At 39.1% G+C, this 21,866-nt stretch overlaps 1 protein-coding gene across 4 annotated transcripts; it reads right to left on the bottom strand.

Moving 5' to 3' along the window:
• Positions 1-619: 619 nt before the first annotated feature.
• LOC103499285 (acetyl-CoA carboxylase 1-like) lies at positions 620-20,781 on the bottom strand. Of its 4 annotated transcripts, XM_051090034.1 has the most exons (33): positions 20,235-20,780; positions 19,981-20,083; positions 18,939-19,314; positions 18,267-18,473; positions 18,026-18,187; positions 17,780-17,872; positions 17,598-17,693; positions 17,306-17,479; positions 16,810-16,903; positions 16,532-16,719; positions 16,400-16,450; positions 16,275-16,314; positions 15,111-15,235; positions 14,882-14,998; positions 14,718-14,792; positions 14,574-14,630; positions 14,378-14,482; positions 14,141-14,227; positions 13,865-14,056; positions 13,602-13,790; positions 13,295-13,405; positions 13,117-13,203; positions 12,866-13,042; positions 12,028-12,105; positions 11,812-11,934; positions 11,324-11,593; positions 10,899-11,236; positions 4,929-5,166; positions 4,459-4,802; positions 4,156-4,369; positions 3,405-3,581; positions 1,131-3,284; positions 620-1,042 (listed from the first exon to the last, which is right to left on the bottom strand). In XM_051090034.1, the coding sequence occupies exons 3-33, from the start codon at positions 19,311-19,313 to the stop codon at positions 986-988; spliced, it is 6,795 nt and encodes a 2,264-aa protein (XP_050945991.1). In that variant the 5' UTR covers position 19,314; positions 19,981-20,083; positions 20,235-20,780; the 3' UTR covers positions 620-985. The 4 variants fall into 4 exon arrangements, with proteins under 4 accessions (XP_050945991.1, XP_050945990.1, XP_050945989.1 ...); XM_051090033.1 differs by lacking the exon at positions 19,981-20,083 and having other exon boundaries at positions 20,235-20,781; XM_051090032.1 differs by lacking the exon at positions 19,981-20,083 and having other exon boundaries at positions 20,459-20,781.
• Positions 20,782-21,866: the final 1,085 nt, after the last annotated feature.

Genomic DNA, 21,866 nt, shown 5'->3' with positions numbered 1-21,866 from the left:
TTTAGCAACCAATGTGTTTCAACATCAAAAGAAAGCTCACGAAGGAGGAAATGAAGGAGCTAGAGAAGAAAAGAAAGGCCAAGGAAAAAGTAAAACAGAAAAAGGAAGAAGAGAGAAGAGAAAAACAAAAGGAAAATCGGAGGAAGGAAGAAGATAGGAAAGCAAAGGAAAAGGAAAGACAAAGAGAGAGTGAAGAAAGGGAAGCCGAGAAGAAAAGAGAAAAGGAAAAACTGAGGAAAGCTGAAAAGACGAGAGAAAAGGAAGAAAAACTGAAGAAGAAAAGGAAACAGCAGAAAGCATTGAAGATAGAGAAAGAGAAGAACAAGAAAAAAAGGAAATAAGTTAAGAATTCTTGCAAATGAAAAAAGCATTTTGGTCTGGATAGTGTTATTGTACTAAACAAGAACCTGAGTATTGTTTCTACTGAAAAAAACAAAACCAAATCATGTTCACCATCACTCTTTGGTTTTAACTGTCTAGTACTCTGCTTCTATCTAAAAAACAAACCTTGTTTGCCAATAATGAAAAAACAAGGATTTCAGTAACTAGGAAAAAGGCTATCAACTACCGTTGATATGTGTAGAATTATGAGGAAAGCCGTTCTTGATGGCCAAAATGGTTCAATTAAGCCTCATGACCTAGTATTTTCATTAAATATAATTTCACAAGGTTACAATGATACAGTAAGGCTAGGGCGGATGAGACCCTACCAATAACAGTCTTAATATACATACAAAATTTATTTCCTACAAACTAGAGGCATGAGCAAAATCTTATTCTCTCGAAGTAATGAAATGCTTCCTAAGACTAACACTAATCACTGGTATATAATAAGAACAGCTTCATTTGTCCAAACTAATTAGTAACTAGTATATGCGACCAAGTAATTGACGGGCTCAAGAATATCCCAGATTATCATAAGAAATTATCAAGTTAATCACATTTCTCATCTGAGACAACAATCAGTAACTTGCTTATAGAACAATTATTCAAGCACCTTACGAAGATTATCGATCAATTGTACTCGGCTGGATTGATCCACCTGCATTGTTTTTACACCATCAGTTTCCTGCCTTAAGTAAGTTGATAAGATAAAGTAAAAAATTTTGTCACTGACGGGCTATATTTACCTTGCTTAGAAGTGCAGCAAGACCTTGAGGTAAAGCTTGCAAATCCGAACGTGAACTACCCAAATTGGTTAACTGAAGCAATACTTTCTGAACTCGCAATTCCTTGAGTTTATCCTCATACTTCATGGGATCATCTTTCCAGCTAAAGAAAGTGGCATCATCCATCCATGCATCTTCTCCAGCTGTTCCAATGCCAGAATTTGAAAACCATTCCTTAATCAAGTCCAGTGCAGCTCCATGTGAAAGCTGCTCTCCAGCAGCCTCTCTTACTGTCCTGATCAATGATTCTTCTGAAATCCTACGTCGCAGTCTCTTGTAGAAGAAAGATCTAGAATCACTCCAGTTGATAACTTTTTTTATGACTCCTTTTGCAGCCATCCGCAAGGAGGTATCGTGTAGTTCTGCAAATCGGGTGGCTATCTGAACATAAACAGGCAAAAGCTCCTTTTCACGAGCTTTGATCTGCTGCTGTAGAGATTCGGTGAGATTGTGGATTCTGTTTCCTTTTGCTTCTTGAAGTTTTGCCTTCAGGCTGATCAGCTGTTGATCAAGTCTACCCATGCATTCAAGCAATTCCTTTGTCCTAAATTTAATCTCAATCATTCCTTCAGGCTCAAGTACATTACCTCTAGCTGTTGTTTCAGCATACATCTCAATATGTTGTGAATTGATCCGACTATCCACAACAACCCATGCCCCACCTCGTAGTTCACCCATCATTGGAATGTATACAAAAACAGGTTGCTTGTATGTTCTCAGATTCTCCACGATAGTTGAGCCAGCCTGCAGAATTCCCTCAAAAAGGTCTCTTTGGCCTCCAGAAAAGCCTCTCCAGTTAGCAAGAATGAAAAGTGGCAGCTCTTCTCTATTGAAATCCAACAATGCCTGGGCTGTCTTTGAAGCAGAATCAGGAAACCATACTTGACCAGCCTGAGGAACAACCCTCTCATGGGAATCCAGCTGGCCAGGATCAGCAGGGATGACTTGCATCACTGTCTGTGTTTCGACAGCGATAATTCCAACAGGAATTCCTCCAAGTTTTGCCCTTCCAGTAACAACCGTCCTCGCCCAGCCCTCCAGTGTTTCAATGAAGCTATCTTTGTCAAAAATTCCACCCATCCATTTTCCACTAGTATCCAAAGCACCACAAATTGCTGCACGAGGATCACAAGAGTTTTCAGGGGAGTACTCAACTTCCCTATCTGGAGGATCCAAAGGTTTTGAAATTGGAAGGTCACCACCCATGTGAGATGGTACATAACTAAGCCACTTTAGAATAGAAGATATCCCTTCAAGGTCATCTGAAACTGTTAGATGAACAACACCATTGGTTGCCATAATTTTGGGTCCACCAAGTTGCATGTGAGAACTATAAACTTCACGACCAAGAAGTTTGTTTAGTGTAGAAAAACCAGTGAGAATTATAGGCTGATCAAGCCTTTGTATACACCGCATGCCAAGTCGAGCAAGATAAGCACCAATTCCAACAGTCCTTCCAGTTACATATGTTAAGGTAAAAGTTTCATTATACGCCCTTGAATAAGCACCAGCAATAGCTCCACTGCCAGTTAGGTTTTCTACACCTAAGCCATCCTCCTTTCCAACAATGGTATCAATAACCCATCTGGCTTCTCCATTAGGCATCCTCACTTCATGTGCAATGACAGAGGATTTAATACGAGCATAATCTTCAGGGGTCAAGTATACGTACTGGAAACCACGCTCAGGACTAGATTCATCAGACCAACCTACTCGAAAGCAGGATTTAACTTCATCAGCGACCCCAATTCGGGCACCAGAGTTTGCTGCCAAGTAAATTAAAGGCAGTTTTCTAGCACAAGCCAAATCAGTGACAGCAAGAAAGAACGCATCCTCTCTAGGGCCAAAAGACCCAGCCCTGAAGGTTACATCATTTGCTACAACCAATATTTGTCTTCCAGAGGGAAACTCCGGCGTTGACATTTCCATTAACCAGGCTATCATACCAATATCATTCTGCCCAGGTTGTCGCTGCACAGGGATGAGGGGAGTGCCCCAGGAACCTTTCTGGTCAGAAAAACTGAGTTCAGTAACGTTGAGAAGAACTTTTTCCTTGGGTTTAACAATGTTGGGGGACTGAGATTCCCAAGACTTTTCCATGGCCGTCTCAAATGCCTGCAAAAACAGTTATGTTTTAGTTTTTCTGTATTTGGACTGGGCATTCACTGGACGCATGTACTTGAAGACAAAACAAACAAACTACTAGTTTGTAGTATAGCAAGACATGTTGCTCACCAACGGAAAGTCATAGCAGTAAGTGGTGTTACTCCTTCTAGCAGAAAGACGCTTCAAATCAAGAACTCCCAGTGGCTGGTGTTGTGCACTCACAGGGACACCATGAAGAGGGGCCTGCTTTGTGACTGAATGGTAAAGTACTCTGTGTTGATTTGTATCCTCAATTTCCCGATATATCTGGTTATCAAAATATATTCCGATTATCATTTCATTGATTCAATGTTGACTATATAATTTTGCTTACTGACAGTATAGTCTACTTGAACATTGTTCAAATAATATCTTATTGTTTTATGTTTACGTTATACTGCTTGGCCAAAAAAATATCAATGTGTACATAACTGCGTAAAAGGAAGCATTCAACTTGTCGAATGTAATATTTATATTCTATTCCATCACCAAGCATAATCCATTGTTTACCTTGCTACCTAAGACTTGTATGCGAACATATATAAATAAACCTTAAAAAGTAATCGCCGACTTCAGTATAAAAGATAAGCTCCAAGAACAATGCAACTCCAGCTAACCCTAGATGATATTATTAACTGGACTAATAAATCATCGAATGTTCCAAATTTCCTGAATACTGATATATCTTCTTACCATTTACTGAAAAAGTGACAAGTTAACAATAATACCAAGAAAGGAACCCATGGCCATATCAATTAAAGTCCTACTTACTAATTTACTGTTGCATGCGAACATATCTATATATCATTTGAAAAGAAAAAAAGGACACTTGAACCCTTACATGTACAGTGCAGGTATGACCTGTCACATTTGTTACCACTACCCTCCAAGCACCATTTTCCTGTCCAGAAGAATCCAGCCAAAGTTTTACTTCCCATTCACATACACCTAATTTATGCATTCTTACACCAACAAATGACTGGATTTCACGAGCAAGTTCTCCCAATATGGTCTCCACTGCAGCCTCTTTTTCTTCAGTATCGAAGATAGCTCTCCTGGAAATTAGTCCAACAAACTCCTCTAAGAATGCTATCATTTATAAAGAAAAAAAAATACATTTCAACCAGAGAAGGCGGCCACTTACTTGTGATAGGGCACAAGATCACCTATTTGTTGTTCTCTTAAGATGTAGAGATACATATGAGCATGGTCTGGTTTGATAGCACTATTGTGTGAATTGAGTTCCAGCTCCTCCATTGCAGTCATCAAGGATCTCAAGATGCTCCTCGAAGTAAAAGAGAGAGGCCTGCGGGATTCTACATCCAAGCCAGGATATGCTACTAAGCCTTCATTAGAGATTGGCTGCCTAACAAGTGTTCTCAGAAACATCCTCTGAATCAATCCTGGCTTGTCTTGAACAGTATAAAGATGCCATTGACGATCTCGAGAAGGGGTATACCGGATATTTTCATACCCTTTGAGTTTATCCTGGAAGAGCAGATAATATGCAGGTGGTGAGGAAGACATCACCAAATTATACCATTGTCTGGTCACACCTGAGCAAGACAATCATGGCATTGAATAATAAATGATAAAGGTGCGTTCGTGACTGACCAATTCAAGGTAAATGGATAAAGGAGGTTCCAGATGACGCAATAAAGGCTCTTCTTCGTAATGCAGCTTTTCGGCTGACCAGTGGAAAGAGTGCCTCATAGGGGCTCGTCCTTCATCTCTCTGAATGATGCAACTAATTACAGCTACACCTGCAGAGCGTAGACTGGATCCAATTTCTTGCTCCTTAAGTATTTTAGCCAATTTGTTTATTCTCTCTTGAGCTTGATCTTCATCACCACTGTTTATTATCAAAAGACAGGCAGATAAAAAGAGAACCGGTCAAGAAATCATAAGATAATTTTATAATCCATTTAAGCTATCTATCTAGCACAATGCACATGGGAATGCATTAGTCTCTTGTGAGGCCCCCTATCATACAAAAAAAAAGAAAACCCACGTAGACAACCCAGCTCGGGAAAAGAATTGAGAAAAGTAAATGAAGAACATTTTGGGTAGGGGATCCCACCGGAGGAAAAGAGGTATTTAAGGAATATTTTTAGGGATTGGTGAGGCATCTCGTTTTTGGGTATGAAAAGCTGCTGTGGAGGCTTTTAGGGAAATGCCAGCTTCTCGAATTGCTGGAGAGTATTGTTGTTTGTTTTTCTTTATTCTCTGTTTGTTGTTATTTCCTTGTGTTCTGCTGTTCTTTTCTTGTGAATTCTCCCGGTTATCTAAATAAAGATCCACAGAGTGCTCCCTCTGTTTTTTGCATTGTGTTGGGTTTTTCTGAGTGCAGGGGAAGAGTCCTAACAAAGTGGTATCAAAGCCACAAACATCCTGGGGAAGACACGAACTATAACTCAGAAAGAATGGGAGGAGAGATAGGAAATGAATGAGAAGGAAATCAGGGAGTTGAAGGAAATGATGCTCAGTTTACCTAAGAGCATGGAGAAAAGGAGGTTAAGGAAAGTAGTCGTGCAAAACTGAGGGAGGAATCGTGTGCCTCGAACGGGTCTGAACTGAAAGGGAAGGAAAAAACCGGAGAGACAGACTTGACATCGGGTTTCACCGAAGGGTCATCAGACAAAAGTAAATACAAGAAACTAGATATACCTGTCTTCAGTGGAGAGAACCCGAAATCATGGGTTTACCGAGCCGAACACTATTTCGACATCAATGAGCTGGCTGATGAGGAGAAAGTGAAGGTTGCAGTAGTCAGTTTTGGTCAAGACGCAGTGAACTGGTTTCGCTAGAGTAATAATCGGAAGAAGGTGATGTCGTGGGAAGACCTCAAGAGGAGGATGTTCAAACACTTCAAGGTTCCCAATGAAGGTAGTTTGGGGGCCCGTCTCATACGAATTAAGCAGGACGGATTATACGTGACTACTTGAAGAAATTTGGAGTATTCGACGCCATTGCTAGAGATGGTGGAGAGCGTACTCATTGACACGTTCATCACAGGGTTAGAGACCAATCTGCAAGCCGAAGTTAAAAGTCGTCACCCAGTTACATTGGAAGACTGTATGCGGGAAGCCCAAATGGTGAGCGATCATGATCTAGCCATAAAATTGGCCCTAAATGATTGGAGAGGTCGTGGGCCAGCTGTGGCGGAGGCCCAAGCCCAGAGTGGTAAACAAGTGACGCTAAAGGTGGAAAAAAAAGAGGGAAAATGCAACGACTTTGCGATGAAACAGATTTTGATCCCGATAGAAGGAAATTATGCGAAGGGAGAGTCGTCGGTAAAATGCTTATCAGATAGTGAGTTTCGAGCAAGGTTGGACAAGGGGTTGTGTTTCCAGTGCAACGACAAATATTCGCCGGGGCACCGATGCAAGGGTAAGGTGAATCATGAGTTCATGTTCTTTATCGCGAATGAAGAAGAAGAACCAAAAGACGAGAAGGAAAAGGAAGAAGTTGAGTCATAAGGTGTGGAGTTCAAAACTTTAAAAGTCAAGGGTGAGACTGAAATTTTGCTTCGAACTATTCTGGGGTTCACTTCGAAGGGTACGATAAAGTTGCGAGGTACAGTTAGGGGCAGAGAGGTAATTATTCTCATCGATAATGGCGCAACGCACAGTTTCATCCATCAAGGAGTAGTTGAGGAGTCAGCGTTACCGCTGGAAGGGAAAACTAAGTTAATAGTGACTATTGGCGACGGAACCGCGTTGGAAGGGAAAGGGATATGCAAAAGACTTGAGGTCAAGCTTCCGGAATTAACAATCGTGGCAGATTTCTTGGTGATTGAACTGGGTAGTGATTTGGTTCTGAGTATGCAATGGCTGAGCACGACCGGATTTATGGGGATTCACTGGTCATCAATGACTATGGTGTTTATGGCAAGAATGACGCAAGTGGTGTTAGAAGGAGACCCGTCACTGACAAAGGCAGAGTGTTCTTTGACAACGATCTCCAAAACATGGGAAGAGGAGGACCAAGGATTTTTATTAGAATTCCAGAATGTTGAAATGAATATAGACACCGAGGAGGAAAGCGAAAAAGAGGAGGAAGGGGAGGAATCGAAATTGCGGATGATTAGTAATTTGTTGAAAAGATACAGGAGCATATTTGAGATGCCAAAGAGATTACCTCAGAAAAGAGTCGTGGACCATCGAATATTGATTGTAGACGGGCAGAAACCCATCAATGTGCATCCCTACAAGTATGGGTACATACAAAAAGAGGAGATAGAAAAGTTGGTATCGGAAATGATTCAGGCGGGAATTATCAAACCAAGTCGACGTCCTTATTCAAGTCCAGTTTTACTAGTAAAGAAACGAGACGGAGGGTGGCGATTCTGCGTTGATTATCGTAAGTTGAATCAGGTGACTATTGTCGATACATTTCCCATTCCAGTTATCGAAGAACTACTGGATGAGTTACACGGTGCTAAGGTTTTTTCGAAATTAGATTTACGCTCAGGTTACCTTCAAATTCGGATGAAGGACAGTGAGAAAACGGATTTTCGCACCCATGAGGGACACTATGAATTTTTTGTTATGTCTTTCGGTTTAACCAACGCGTCGACAACCTTTCAATCCCTCATGAACCAAATCTTCCGACCCTTCCTAAGGCGGTTCGTGCTAGTTTTTTTTTTTTGATGACATACTAATTTACAGCAAGGACATCACTGAACATGAGAGGCATTTGGGAGTAGTTTTTAATGTGATGAAGGATAATCAGCTGTCTGCTAACGAAAAGAAATGCATGATCGGACACTCAAGAGTCAATTATTTGGGCCATTGGATATAGAAAAAAGGAGTAGAAGCTGATGGTGAGAAGGTGAAAGCAATGGCGAACTGGCCCCAACCGAAAAACATATCTGAACTGAGAGGCTTTCTTGGTTTGACGGGATACTATCGGAGATTCGTCAAGGACTATGGAAATATTGCAGCTCCACAGAAGCTTTCGAATCATTAAAACAGGCAATGATCTCCGTACTTGTATTAGCACTCCCAGATTTTTCCCTACCTTTCACCGTTGAAACCGATGCTTCAGTGATAGGTTTGGGAGCAGTTCTATCTCAAAACAGCAGGCCAATAGCGTATTTCAGCCAGAAACTATCCCCCCGAGCCCAAGCGAAATCCATTTATGAAAGGGAATTGATGGCAGTGGTGATGGCTGTCTAGAAATGGCGTCATTACGTATTGGGTAGAAAATTTATAGTACTTTCAGATCAGAAGGCATTAAAATTTTTGGTGGAACAAAGGGAGGTTCAGCCTCAATTTTAGAGATGGTTAACTAAATTGCTGGGATATGACTTTGAAATCTTGTATCAACTCGGATTACAGAACAAAGCAGCCGACGCCTTGTCTCAAGTGAAGCATTCAGCCAAATTAAATACCTTAAGGTCCCCGGGGCTGTAGGATATTGAAATGGTGACAGCTGAGGTTGAAAGAGATGAAGAACGGCAGGAAATAATTAATATTCTGAAGGAAAATCCAGAAGGGAAAGCAAACTATTGGTGGGTGTCGGGTAGATTACTCTACAAAGGGCGGTTAGTACTGTCCAAGAACTCCTCTCATTCCGTCGTTGCTTCATACTTTCCATGACTCAGTGTTAGGGGGTCATTCCGGTTTTCTCAGAACCTACAAGCTGATGAATGGAGAAATACATTGGGTTGGCATGAAGAATGATAAAAAATATGTCGAACAGTGTGAAATCTGCCAAAGGAATAAAACTGAAGCACTATCCCTGGCAAGTCTATTACAACCATTACCATTACCCAACCTAATCCTTGAAGACTGGACTATGGATTTCATTGAGGGGTTACCTAAGGCTGGAGGTTATAATAGTATCATGGTTGTAGTGGATCGATTGAGCAAAATGGCGCATTTCATTACCTTGAAGCACCCGTTCACGGCGAAACAAGTGGCTGAAAAATTTGTTGAAGAGATCGTTAGTGTAAGCATGGAATACCGAACTCAATTGTCACTGATCGCGACAAGATTTTCTTGAGTCATTTTTGGAAGGAATTATTTGCAGCCATGGGAACTTCGCTGAAAAGGAGTACGGCCTTTCATCCTCAAATAGACGGGTAGACTGAGCGGGTAAATCGTTGCCTCGAAACCTATCTATGTTGCTTTTGCAACAAACAACCAACGAAATGGCACAAGTGTATCCCATGGGCGGAATTATGGTATAATACCACTTTCCATTCATCGGCAAGGACGACACCCTTCCAAATAGTATATGGCCGCCCACCACCGCCCCTGGTGCTATATGGTGACAGGAAAACTAATAACAGTTGCTGAAGGAAAGAGATTTAGTGATTAGTGCTTTGAAGGAGAACCTATTGACGGCGCAAAATAGGATGAAAAAACAGGCTGATCTACATCGTCGTGAACTGAAATTCCAGATAGGAGATAATGTTTATCTGAAATTGCGACCTTATAGACAGCGGTCATTGGCAAGGAAACGTTGTGAAAAGTTAGCTCCAAAGTTCTATGGGTCGTACCGCATCATTGAAGAGATTGGGTAAGTGGCTTATCGGCTGGACCTCCCGCCCGGGGCAATAATACACAATGTGTTCCATGTTTTACAGCTTAAATTGAAGTAAGGAAAAACACAAGTACAGCACTTACTGCCAGCATTGACAGAAGAATTTGAGTTACAAGTTGAACTTGAAACAGTTCTGGTGTCCGTTGGAACAGTGAATTGGGAGCTAACAAATGGTTAGTAAAATGGAAGGGACTACATGACAGTGAAGCGACCTGGGAGTCAGTTTACGCTATGAACCAGCAATATCCTTCATTTCACCTTGAGGACAAGGTGAGTTTCGAGTACGCCGGTATTGTGAGGCCCCCCATCATACACACCTACAAGCGTGAGGAAGGAAAAAAAAGATACCCACGTAGACAACCCGGCCCAGGAAAAGAATTGAGAAAAGTAAATGAAGAATATTTTGGGTAGGGGGTCCCACTAGAGGAAAAAGAAGTATTTAAGGAATGTTTTTAGGGATTGGTGAGGCATCTCGTTTTTGGGTATGAAAAGCTGCTGTGGAGGCTTTTAGGGAGACGCCAGCTTCTCGAATTGCTAGAGAGTATTGTTGTTTGTTTTTCTTAATTCTCTGTTTGTTGTTATTTCCTTATGTTCTGCTGTTCTTTTCTTGCGAACTCTCCCAGTTATCTAAATAAAGATCCACAGAGTGCTGCCTCTGCTTTTTGCATTATGTTGGGTTTTTCTGAGTGCAGGGGAAGAGTCCTAACATCTCTTTTCATTACATAAATGTAAAAGTTTTGTTTCTTGTTAAGAAAACATAGTTTGCCAAGAAATATAGAACCATTGAAGACCAACACATTCCTATCCTATTGTGAAAATGCACATGCATGCACAACAAATAACAATGCAACTTAACTAATGACATAGTATGTTATTGAGTTATGATCCGAACAAGCCAGGCACACAAAATCTTAAATTCATTGAAGATGCTATAAGCTTAGCTGCTTAGAAGATCGAGAAATTTGTATCTCCATAAGAAGGGGCTCATCCAAAGATTGGAATTAAGTGGAGAGTAATAGGTAAAGCTGTTACCTATCCTGAAGTAAGCTCATCTGGTTGTTGATGCCCACTAATGCAATGTGTATCATATTACCAAAGTTCGCTGGCTCAAGAGACTTGTCTCTGGTTGCCTCATTAGCGTTGTGAGTCGTCTCCTTCAGTGCAGCACTCAGAGTTGTGGGCAATAACTGTAGAGACTTTAGAATGATCATGGCTCCCCATTTCCTCTCACTGTGTTTCTCAACTGATTGGGAATACTCCTGATCTTCAATACCATTTTTCCTCTCAATATGCTCTTCTAGAAACTCCCATGACCCTATAAGACCAGATCTATGCCACTGCATCCGCACACTCCCCTTAACAAGATAGGGCTGGATAGGGAAGATATTGACATAGTTAGACATGCAAGAGTTGGCTCTACCTGGAAGGGGGATGATTACAGAAGTTTTAACAAGTACCTGGTATAGCCTGCGGACATAAGTCTCCACCACTCGCCTTTGAAGGGTATGATCACTGTGATCAAAGAGACCTACAAGAGCATCCTCAACGGCTAAAGGAACACTTACAAGAGCCTCCATTCGTTCGTCAATGGCACTTTTCCGCTTTGGAGTGTCCATATTTTCTCCATCTTCAGTAAACATCTCTAACTCAGAAAGGCTTCTAGCAATATTAGAACGGAGTTCACTCAGCTTAGTTTGTTCCAATAGCTGACTTGCCTTCAGCGCCAGCTGCGTTAAGCATTTAAACATGTATTTAGAAGCATGTTAAGAGTGGGGGCTAAATGTAATGTAAGCTGACAGGTATGCTCGCAGACAGATTTTGGTGGTAAGAACAGAAGAATTACCCCCAATATCAGACGGATCAAAACCCCACCTTATGAAGATTTTGACTATAAATAACTAATTGACTCAACAATTAGAAACCATTCTTTAGCTAGGTAGCTAACCTCAGAATAATTTGTATGGTTAAGTGCAGAGAACCGTATTAATTTATCCCGGTAAGCTGCAGGGTTAGGATAGACAAGTTGTTCCATGAGTTGCAATATAAGCTTATTTTTGCTCCTGATGCCCTGAAAAGCCAAAAAGTGAGCACGAAACTGATATTCAAATAAAAAATATCAACATCAAATCAAGGCAGGAAAAGGCAAGATAGAAATTAGTACCTGATGAGAAAGGACAATGTCAACGACCTTCAGCAAATCTTTCTTATATTGAAGTCGAAGTCTTTCAATCACATCAGCCTGTAAGGAAAAGATAAAAAACATCATGCCAAGAAATTATGATTTTATATCGATAACTATAAAACCACTCCACTCAATGCAGACAATGTACATTGCTTTCTAAAAGAAGTAAATCTTCATTGAAAGAATGGCATGTACAATGGTCGACGGGGTAAGGACAACCACCCAGGTTCACCATGGGAATTACAAGAAGAAATCTCCAATTGTCGCAAATCATAGTGTTACTACTTAGTATTTGTTAAGTACCTACCTATAGACTAAACTCAACACCTTAGCAGCTTTGAGAACAACTAAAATGACAAAAGAAAAGGTAGGAGAAACAAAAAAGAAAATATTTTTTTAAAGCTCCAAGTAAATTGAAACTTGATTCTCAACTTCCTAAATCCAGTGTGAAACAATTTAGTCCTAGTCATTTCACGAGGAGAGATGTATTTTCCTTCTCAACTTCTGTAATGCAACACCCTTCTCAAAGTAAGCAAAGTTGTGAATGGTTAGATTAGTAGATTAGATTGAAGAAATGAAAAAAATTCAACATACACATCTATGCCTTCCAAGTGAAGAGGTATACAAGAGATGATTCAGTAGCATAAATCCTATATATGATCCATTTGGATAAATAAGTTCAATAGCCATATGAAAAGCAGAGAGGCCTCCACTTTGGTCCTTAACACTCATACTGCAAGTTTCAACATCTAGCTCCAGGGAAGCACATTATTATTTTTCTACTAGAATCGTGGATCAAAATGAAAAAACACGTCACCTGAATGTTGTCACTGAAAAGTTCTTCAACCGACAAATACTCTTCAAAAAGGGACTGAACAATAACACGAGCATGACTCTCTCTTCCACCATCATAAGATTTCACAAGACTCACCAACGGTTCAAGAAGCCTTTCTTGAGCTCCCTTCTCTTTCTCTGGACAGGAAGATGAATGAGCCTGCCAGAAGAAGTGTGTACATTTATGAAACCAACTCAACGAGAACTTGAGAAGATTTTGGTAGAGGAACTTACTTCAAGAATAGAACGTAATAATTTGGCAGGGAAATCGACATTCTGGGAACTTGAAATTCCTTCAAATTCCCTGTACTTGGCCTCCAGCTAATAAAACAAAATGAATGAAGATTCAGATTGTAGTAAAATTAGTAGTCTAGGATAAAAGTGGAAGAAGGATTGAAAGACAATCATGCACCTCAAATTTGAGTTCCTTGGGAAGACGTGTTGCAAGAACAGACATGCATTCTTGCCATTGTAGGAATGGTAATTCAGGACTATCAAGGCAATTGAGTAAGTTTTGCACCACCTGAGAGATAAGAAAGAATTTTCACTAGTTTTTCATTACTATGAGAAGACTTGAAAAATGCATTCATATATATAGGTATACATATGCATATGTTTGTGTGGTGCAGATAAATATATATGTGTGAATGAATAAATATGGGATGTGTGTATATATAAAGAAAGATGATGATAGCAGAAATGGACAGGAGATGATTGACCTCCTCAATGTTATGCTCATATCCTGCCAAAATCATCCGAGCCGCATTTAAGTTTGCAGCACACCTTTGATGAACTTTACCAGAAATTGCAGTTGGGGGACCCAAGATGGGGAAACTCCCATGGAACGGCTCTGCTTTCCTTACAGCCGATGGATCATCTAGATCTAGCTTTGCTATGAGTTCACCAGCCTAAAATAATAGAGATTCCATAAATTGGCCATACCTAGAGTAAACCATATTCATCGTTGAATTATGCCACTAACCTGCATTGCTTGACCTTCAGACATCTCAAAATGGACAACTCCAGAAGCAGGTGAAAGAAGAGGCATGCACATCTTCATGACCTCTACTTCAGCATATGGTGCATCAGCATCAATATGACTGTCATCTGAAACTAGATACCTCAGCAGTTTGCATGGCGTCTCTGCAACTAACTTAGATGGATCATGGTCATTCTGATTAACAACAAAGAGCACAAAACGTCAGGCGAGATGTTTGGGAATGGGAAGGGGGGTCTAACAAGGGCTATTTGAACACACCTGAAGCAAGCATGTTCTCCCATCAATAAGAAGGCGAGTTCCAGCCGCTTCTTCCTCAGCATATATAACATGACTATTTCCATCCAACTGTTCAAAATTCAAACAACACTTTCAAATTGCTTGACCATAAAAGTCAACAGACATGCTCGATCTTGAAAGTAATTTCTTATCATGAGAAGTGGACTATGAGCTTCAGTAGTGCATAATATCTGTAAAACCTTCAAGATAAGTACTTGCCTGCATCAATAAGCCCCCATCACGTAAAGTATGAATTTCTGCTTCAATCTCTGATCCATTCATTCTCAGCCGATAACTTCCAGGTCCTCCCCTTACCATGTCAATCTAAATGAATATACCCGACAATTGCAGTGATATGTCAATAAGCATAAATTCCTACCTGCCAAGTACGGGTATCAAGTGATAGAACCATTACCGTGTATTTACTTCCTTCAATATTTAGTGATACTTGCGAGTGGACGAGAGATATGTGCTGCCATTAAATTTGTTAGCACCTAATGCAGGAAGGATAAATGCATCGAAACAACACAGCTACCTAAATATAATCTCCTTTCAATACCTTGGGAGGGATTTGCCCTTTCTCAAGATAGCCAATATAGTCGGAAACCATGGCTGCACTGCTGGTGGATGCTTTCTGGGTTGAACAAATAAAAATCATTATCCATATATTAAACGACACATATGCTTAGGAAACTGAAACTGCTTTCTAATGCAAGTACTTACGAATAGAGCCCCTCCGACGACAGAAATGTACCATGGTGGCCTCTCTGCTCTAACTCGCATAGCAATTCTACTGTCCAACCATCCTGTATGAATTTTGTTTTCTCTGTAATCCAGAGCCTGTAGACTATTATTCTTAAGTCGCATTTCCACCAAAATTGAATAAAGAAAAGGATATACTTTAAACTGGCAGAAAAAAATGTAATTAAAAACTATATCATTTGAGCATTACATTTAAAAGATCTACTGTGTAATCAACATTCGTTCGAATTTCTCCTCGAATTTGTATTTCCTTCAGTCCAAGAACCATATTCGCAATTGCTAAAGCTCGGGACTCGCCAAATGCAAAAACATGACCTAGAGGAAATTGAGATTAGCAAGACATGCAAATTACCAAATAAAAATAATTCTCTTAGGTTTTATGACTAAAAAAATCCATATTCTTAGACAGAGATTTTGTAACAAATGATGAATGTACAAAAACAAACTTCAATTCTATTTAATCAAAGTAGGTAATTACAGAAAGAAGGGGCCAAGCTAAAAAAACAAACAAACAAAACATGGAAGGAGTCATAAAAAAAATGCTGAAAGTAATAGTCCACCAAACTTCACCTAATTCCTCTGATCCTCTCAGTAGACTGTTCTATTCATTTCAATCCAAAAAAACTAAAATATTGCCCTACCCTAATTGTATTATACAAACACCAGGTATTCCTTCAGGTAGTGGCAGGCTGGCAGCAAAGAAAGGTATAGAGACTGCATCGCAATGTATTTCAAAGGATGATGCTCCTTCCAAAGATCTGAAAAGAATGAATATGCTAGCCAAAAGGGCATTCTTGGAACACTGAGCCACATTTGTATAGAGTTTTTTCACGGAGATGACACCAATTAGGTTGAAGAGTATAATTCGAATCTCAAGATTGGGTTGTGTCATTTGTGTTGAGACCAGAACTAAAACCAGAACAAAATAAAACCTTAATTTTTCAGAGAAATGTCCGTTTTCCAAACAGGAAGATCTCTAGAGACACCGTCTTCTTTAGGAACACTTTAGAAGGCTCTTTTGCAAGAGAAGGTTTTGAACCATCCTGGTCCAAATGCTCCCATTGACCAGAGGAGATGAATGAAAACCATGAAGAGTTGCTAGATAATTTGAGGAACTCATTGAAATTTAAAATAATATCTTCAAAATTCAGTTACCAATGCTAAAGGGGAAGTCCTACATTCAAAGTACTATCCATCATTCTTCTAAGAAATATATATATATTTTTATTGAGCATTACATGTAAAGGAAATTTCTGCTTCACTATAGAATTTATAAATTAAACAATATTTATGTGTTTACCAAAATTCAAACTGAAGGACTAAGTGCTTGAAGTATCTATCCGCTAATACTTACCAAACTGAGAATCTGAGAATTCATGAATCCCTCCTCCAGACTGCAAAGCATATCAGAAAATGTAGTTCAGCATACACGTTAAACAAATCATAGGAAGAACGTACATCTATGAGAAAAAGGCCTACCTTGACGGAGAAGTATGCCCACACATTTGGCTTACTTTTGAAATTCAACTCCTGCGTAGTGTTGGACACATTTTAACATATTTCATCTTAGTAAAAATTAAAGATAAAATAATCATAAGCAACACCACCAACCTGCACTTTTCCACTTGTAGGTTTAAACCCATCATCAGGGTCCTCACTTGTAACTCGCACAGCTACACAATGACCTTTTGGTCTAGTGGATTCTGCCTGATCAAAATCAAATGGAGTTGCAGCAACAGAAGTTTTCCGCCAAGCATCATATCCTCCACCATGCTCTACCCCATAAAAGCGTCTGATTTCTAATTTTAAAAATTGTATATGACTTTTGTGATATATGTAATTTCAAGAGACAAATAACACAAAATGAATTCCATAGATTTAAATCATACCAGGAATTTGCCACAGAGGAATTCCCATGCCCACAGAAACTTGGGCTGCAGGAAGGTTTATTTCAGCTATCCACTCAGTCACTGGGTGCTCGACCTATTTAAAGTAGATAGGTAGACAAAATTATCACCCCCCATGAATATTTTGTGATAAAACTACCTATTTGGATTTAATCAACAATCAACAGAAAACTGCTATTCATGAATGCTGTCAGAGTAAGCATAAGCACACAGTTGGAACTAACGGAGATCATAATATGCCAAAAGAAATCTCCTTCCATGATGCTATCTGCATCCGAATATTGCAGTAAACAAAAAACAACAGTTGTATTCGCTCAGTAAACATTATATCTTTCCTTGGCAAGTTTTAGATTTACATTACCACATCATGGCTCACGGGCCACTTCCAACAGGATTAATGCCATACTTGGAAAGGATTTTTTGATGAATTAAGTGATCAGTAATGTAGGTAAAGGGAAAGATTTAAGTTCATCGATACCTGTAACCGGGGATTGAGCTCTAAGAAATAGTATTCTCCAGTTTCCATACTGTATAGATACTCAACAGTTGCTGCTCCAACGTAGTTCACACATTTAGCCAGTCTTCTAGCTGCCTGTTCTAGCTTTTTTACCGTCTCCAGTGGTGCAACAGTAATTGGGCCCTCCTCAATAATCTGTTCAGCAGAGGACAGGAAGTCAAATGATAGTTTCCTAGTATGGACAATTTACAAAAAATTACAAAAGCATTGGTTCCCAAGAAATAGAGATTGCAACACAACAATATGAACTAACCTTTTGGTGGCGTCTCTGAACACTGCAATCACGACTGTGCAAAGCAGCAACATTTCCATATTGATCACATAATAATTGTACTTCGAGGTGCCGACTCTAATCAGACAAAAGTCAATAAAAAGTCAGAATTAAATATGCTGCAAATCAAGGATGATTGTGATAAAGTGCACTTGATATCTAACCTGTGCTGCAACCTTCATTATAAATATGGGCGATCCTGGAACCTCACCTTGCACTTGTTTGAACAATGCTCTCACTTCATCATCATTATGAACCTGAAGGTTGAGAATAATATAACAATTTAAAAACAAAAATGGTCATGGTGCTTCGTCCTCTCAAATTCATCAATGGAAGTTCAGCTCCCAATGTTATTTTCATTGTTCCTAAGCTACCAATATAGTAAGCATCCATCACACTTCTATTCTAACCTTTCGTATGCCTTTACCGCCTCCACCCCATGATGCCTTAATCATGGCAGGGTAACCTACAACTTGACAACTTGCAATAGCCTCTTCTGTTGTGTATACACAAGCTTCCCTGTACACATCATCTGGGATGGTAACTAAGCAGCTATCTGGTGGAATTTTCACCTAACACAAAATAAGAAGTATATGGATTGTGGATCATCGAGTGAATGACATGGCTAGAGAAAAAATAACACGAACTTACGTGGGAACCACTCCATGGAAGGGTGGGTACTTCTGCTGCCTGTGCAATTAATGATGAACCAATTTTATCACCCAATGCTGCCATAGAAATTGATGGAGGCCCAAGAAATATGATTCCTTTTGCATTCAGTGCATCTGGTAGTTCTGGATTCTCAGATGCGTGGCCCCATCCAGGCCAAACTGCATCAACATGAGTTATCTCTGCCATCTACATAGTGGATGAATTTAAAATGACAAAGATCTTTATATCAGGACAAAAAAAAAACCCTTAAAAAATAAAAACATGAAATGAGCATGAAGCTACCTAATTTCTAAAGAGTGTGAGAGCATCTTCATCAACAAATACAATCCAGACTTGATAGGACTCAAAACACACAATTTCCACAACAAATCATAAAGCCCAATGTCAGTAGCAAAATTGACGTTTGGAATTTCTAAATTACACTTCGGCTGTTTCAGAGTTTCGTGAAATTGAACTGAAACATGTATTCATAACCTTCTATGAGGATTTGCTCGTTTGACTTACTTTGATGATCAAAGAAAGAGTCTTTTCTTCTTCTGCTTTTTTTATTTTTTCCCTTCTTTTCCAGGAGAAACAAATCCCATTTATTAAATGTGGCCAACGCTTGGACTAGAAGATTATAATGCAAATTTGATTGGAAAGATGAAGTACCTCAACAATAAGCTGCACGTTAGCATAGTTATTGTTGTTGGTTCCACCAGGAACCTCCACAAACTGATCTGCAATTCTGATATGCTCTGCATTGATCCGCATATCCTCCGGTGTTGCCATAGCCACCAGTAAGATTGCCTTTTCAGTGCCAAATGTTTCATAAGCCCATGTTCTAATACTACGAATGAATTTAACTGCAGCCATTCCATTGTTTGCAATTAAAATACTATGGATTGGCTTTTTCCCGCCAAGAGATTGGCAGAACTCATCAACTTCAGGAACTGCAGTTGCATTTCTGATGGGTATTGCCCCATTCAAGTATCCATTCCCACGCCCAAAATTGATCACATTTGATTTCCTCAGGGCTTCTGACATGCTGCAACAATATAAACTACGGTCAACTGATATGTCGACTTAATTACATGACAGAGCTATCCTCCAAGATTTGAGAAAAAAACGAGAAGTTTCAAGCAAAATTATCAAATTATTTATAATGCAGCTTTTAGGGAAAGCCTCCTAAATGAGTTTTTTTCTTTTTTTTTTTTTTTTTTTTTTTGCGGACCTAGCGAAAGAATCCAAGCACATCTAGATTGCGTATGATGTTAGGACACTATGTTAGGACACTAGACAAGACATGGATTTTACAGGTGCATGGCATCTAAAACTTTTCTTCTGCCATTAGCTTTGTCAGAGGATTCCCTTTCCTCGTGAAGTCCAAAATAAGCATAAATCGTTAGTGATAAGTGACATAAATCATAGACAGAGAATTACGCTCTAGCCAAAATTAAAAGCAGATAAATAAACTTTCAGAGTGCACAAAAACAGGGGGAAAGGGGGGAAGCAAGAAGATTCCCATATTCAGATTGACAATTTCCCACTAGAAGAAAGTAAGCCACAGATGGACTGATCCGACACAAACCTAATAGTTTCCCCTCTACCAAAAATGTCTTGCACCAAAATTCAGCATAGAATAACAAAAAACGAAATAACCCATTAATAAGTAGAACTAAAAAAGGAAGACAAAGAAAAGGAAGTGACAAACCTTAGTGCAGAAAGAGAAACCAAAATCTTCAACAAGAGTAGATCAAAATACTTCAGTTCACAGAATGGTTGCTACAAACTATTATTTCATTATAAATCAGAGACTGCAGAAATGCAAAAGAAGAATTGGAAAAAAAAAAAAGAAAAAACATCAAATGGGTATTAGTGATCGGTGTGGAATCATTCACAGCCTTGACGCTTAAAAGAAATGGCAGAGGAGGTAGGTTGGAGTTTGGGTTAAGTGGGGTCACTCACTCTTTAACTCCTTTAATGGAAACCTGCACGTGGTATCCCCCCATTCCAAGTTCCAACCCGCCTATCTCTCTTTTATATCTCCCTCCGATAGTTTTCACAATTCACGGTAACCCAGATTAAACAAGAACTTCAGTCATTTCCCTAAAACCTCATCAAATTCCAGTAATTCCTTCCCAAGAAATGAGGCCCAAATGGTTAAAAGAGGTGAAAGAAGCATTGACAACCTGAGGGTGGCATCACTGTCAAAGGAGGTGGCGTATTGAGTGTGGGGAAGGTGGTGTTGGCGACCAAACACCCGGTTCAGCGAAATTGAAGCCATGAAACTTTAATAGTTTCACATTTCTTCCACATTTTGACCAAGTTGATGTGTGAGAGAGAGAGAAAGTGTGTGTGTCTGTTTGTGGGTGGATCCATTAATATCATTTATTGCAAGAAATTCATGTTTAGGTGATGGGTTGGCCAAAGAGGCAAAAAAGAATTAAGTTTCTTGGTGATTGGGTTTGGTAATAGTTGAGGGTTAGGTTCATCCACGCCTCTCTCGCCGCAAAATTTCAAATCTTCGCCTTACCTTTTGCCCTAAAACTTTAAATCCAAATCCCGTTTTGATGATCCAACGAATAACCGCTGTTGTTTTGCCTTTCTTTATATACCCATATGCTTCCTCTCACACCTCAAGGCACTTTTTTTGTTTCCATTTAAAGTAGTTTTAGTTGTTAGCCTTTACCTAAACGTCAAGCTATGGTTTACATATTTAATCCAATTTTTGTAACAATACTTTTTCTTCTTTATTACAACATCATAATGTCAGCTAAATTGTCGTAAACTTGTGGTTTTGGATTAGTTGAACCTCTTTAATGGAGTTCACCAGTGGAGTCAAAACAAAATATTTACTAGTCGTGACATTCTATAGAATTTGGGAATCCATTTCAATCTAAAAAGGGAATGAAACAAGTTCAACAAATCTGGTCAAAGGATTAGCGACTCCATCACAGGCATAATTTCATCATTTTAATAACTTACAATACCCTCAATACCCACACCATCCTTGTGATAACCACAACATACTACTTTCCAATCCCTTACTAAGCGGGTTCATCTTTATATTCTTAAACTTGAGACAATTTTTTTGAAAAAGTTGTATAAAAATTGTCAATTATTTTTATTTACATAACTACTTAATCTTATAGTTAAAAAATGCATTTGGTCTCATCGTTTTCTCAACCAACATAAGTAAGGTATTTTACGAAATCCTAATAATTATTTTTTCCCATCAAAGTTAAATTGTTATGATATTGAAATGCAAAAACGAAAATGTTGTGTTAAGGGATGCTTGAAAACCATTTGGATTATATAATTAGTTTTTGTTTTTGTTTCTTATATATAAATGTAAGTATGTTTTCTCTCATTTTTCTTATAATAAGTTTCACAATTGGTAGAAGAAATACTTAAATTTCTAGTCAAATTACGGCACATAAAACATAACTTTTTGAAATCTATAATCTTCTTTTTTTTTTACAGTTATTAATTTTATTTTTTTTAGCTTTTAAAAATTAAAATTATTAGCACTTCTTCTACATCTAAATTTCTTGTTTTGCTATCTAATTTTTACCAATATTTTTTAAAAAAATAAAA

Source organism: Cucumis melo, chromosome 9 (genome assembly GCF_025177605.1).
Source record: "Cucumis melo cultivar AY chromosome 9, USDA_Cmelo_AY_1.0, whole genome shotgun sequence".
In the NCBI taxonomy this organism is placed as follows: domain Eukaryota; kingdom Viridiplantae; phylum Streptophyta; class Magnoliopsida; order Cucurbitales; family Cucurbitaceae; genus Cucumis; species Cucumis melo.
Note: the sequence above shows the minus strand (reverse complement) of the source record. Positions and strands in the feature narration are given on the sequence as shown.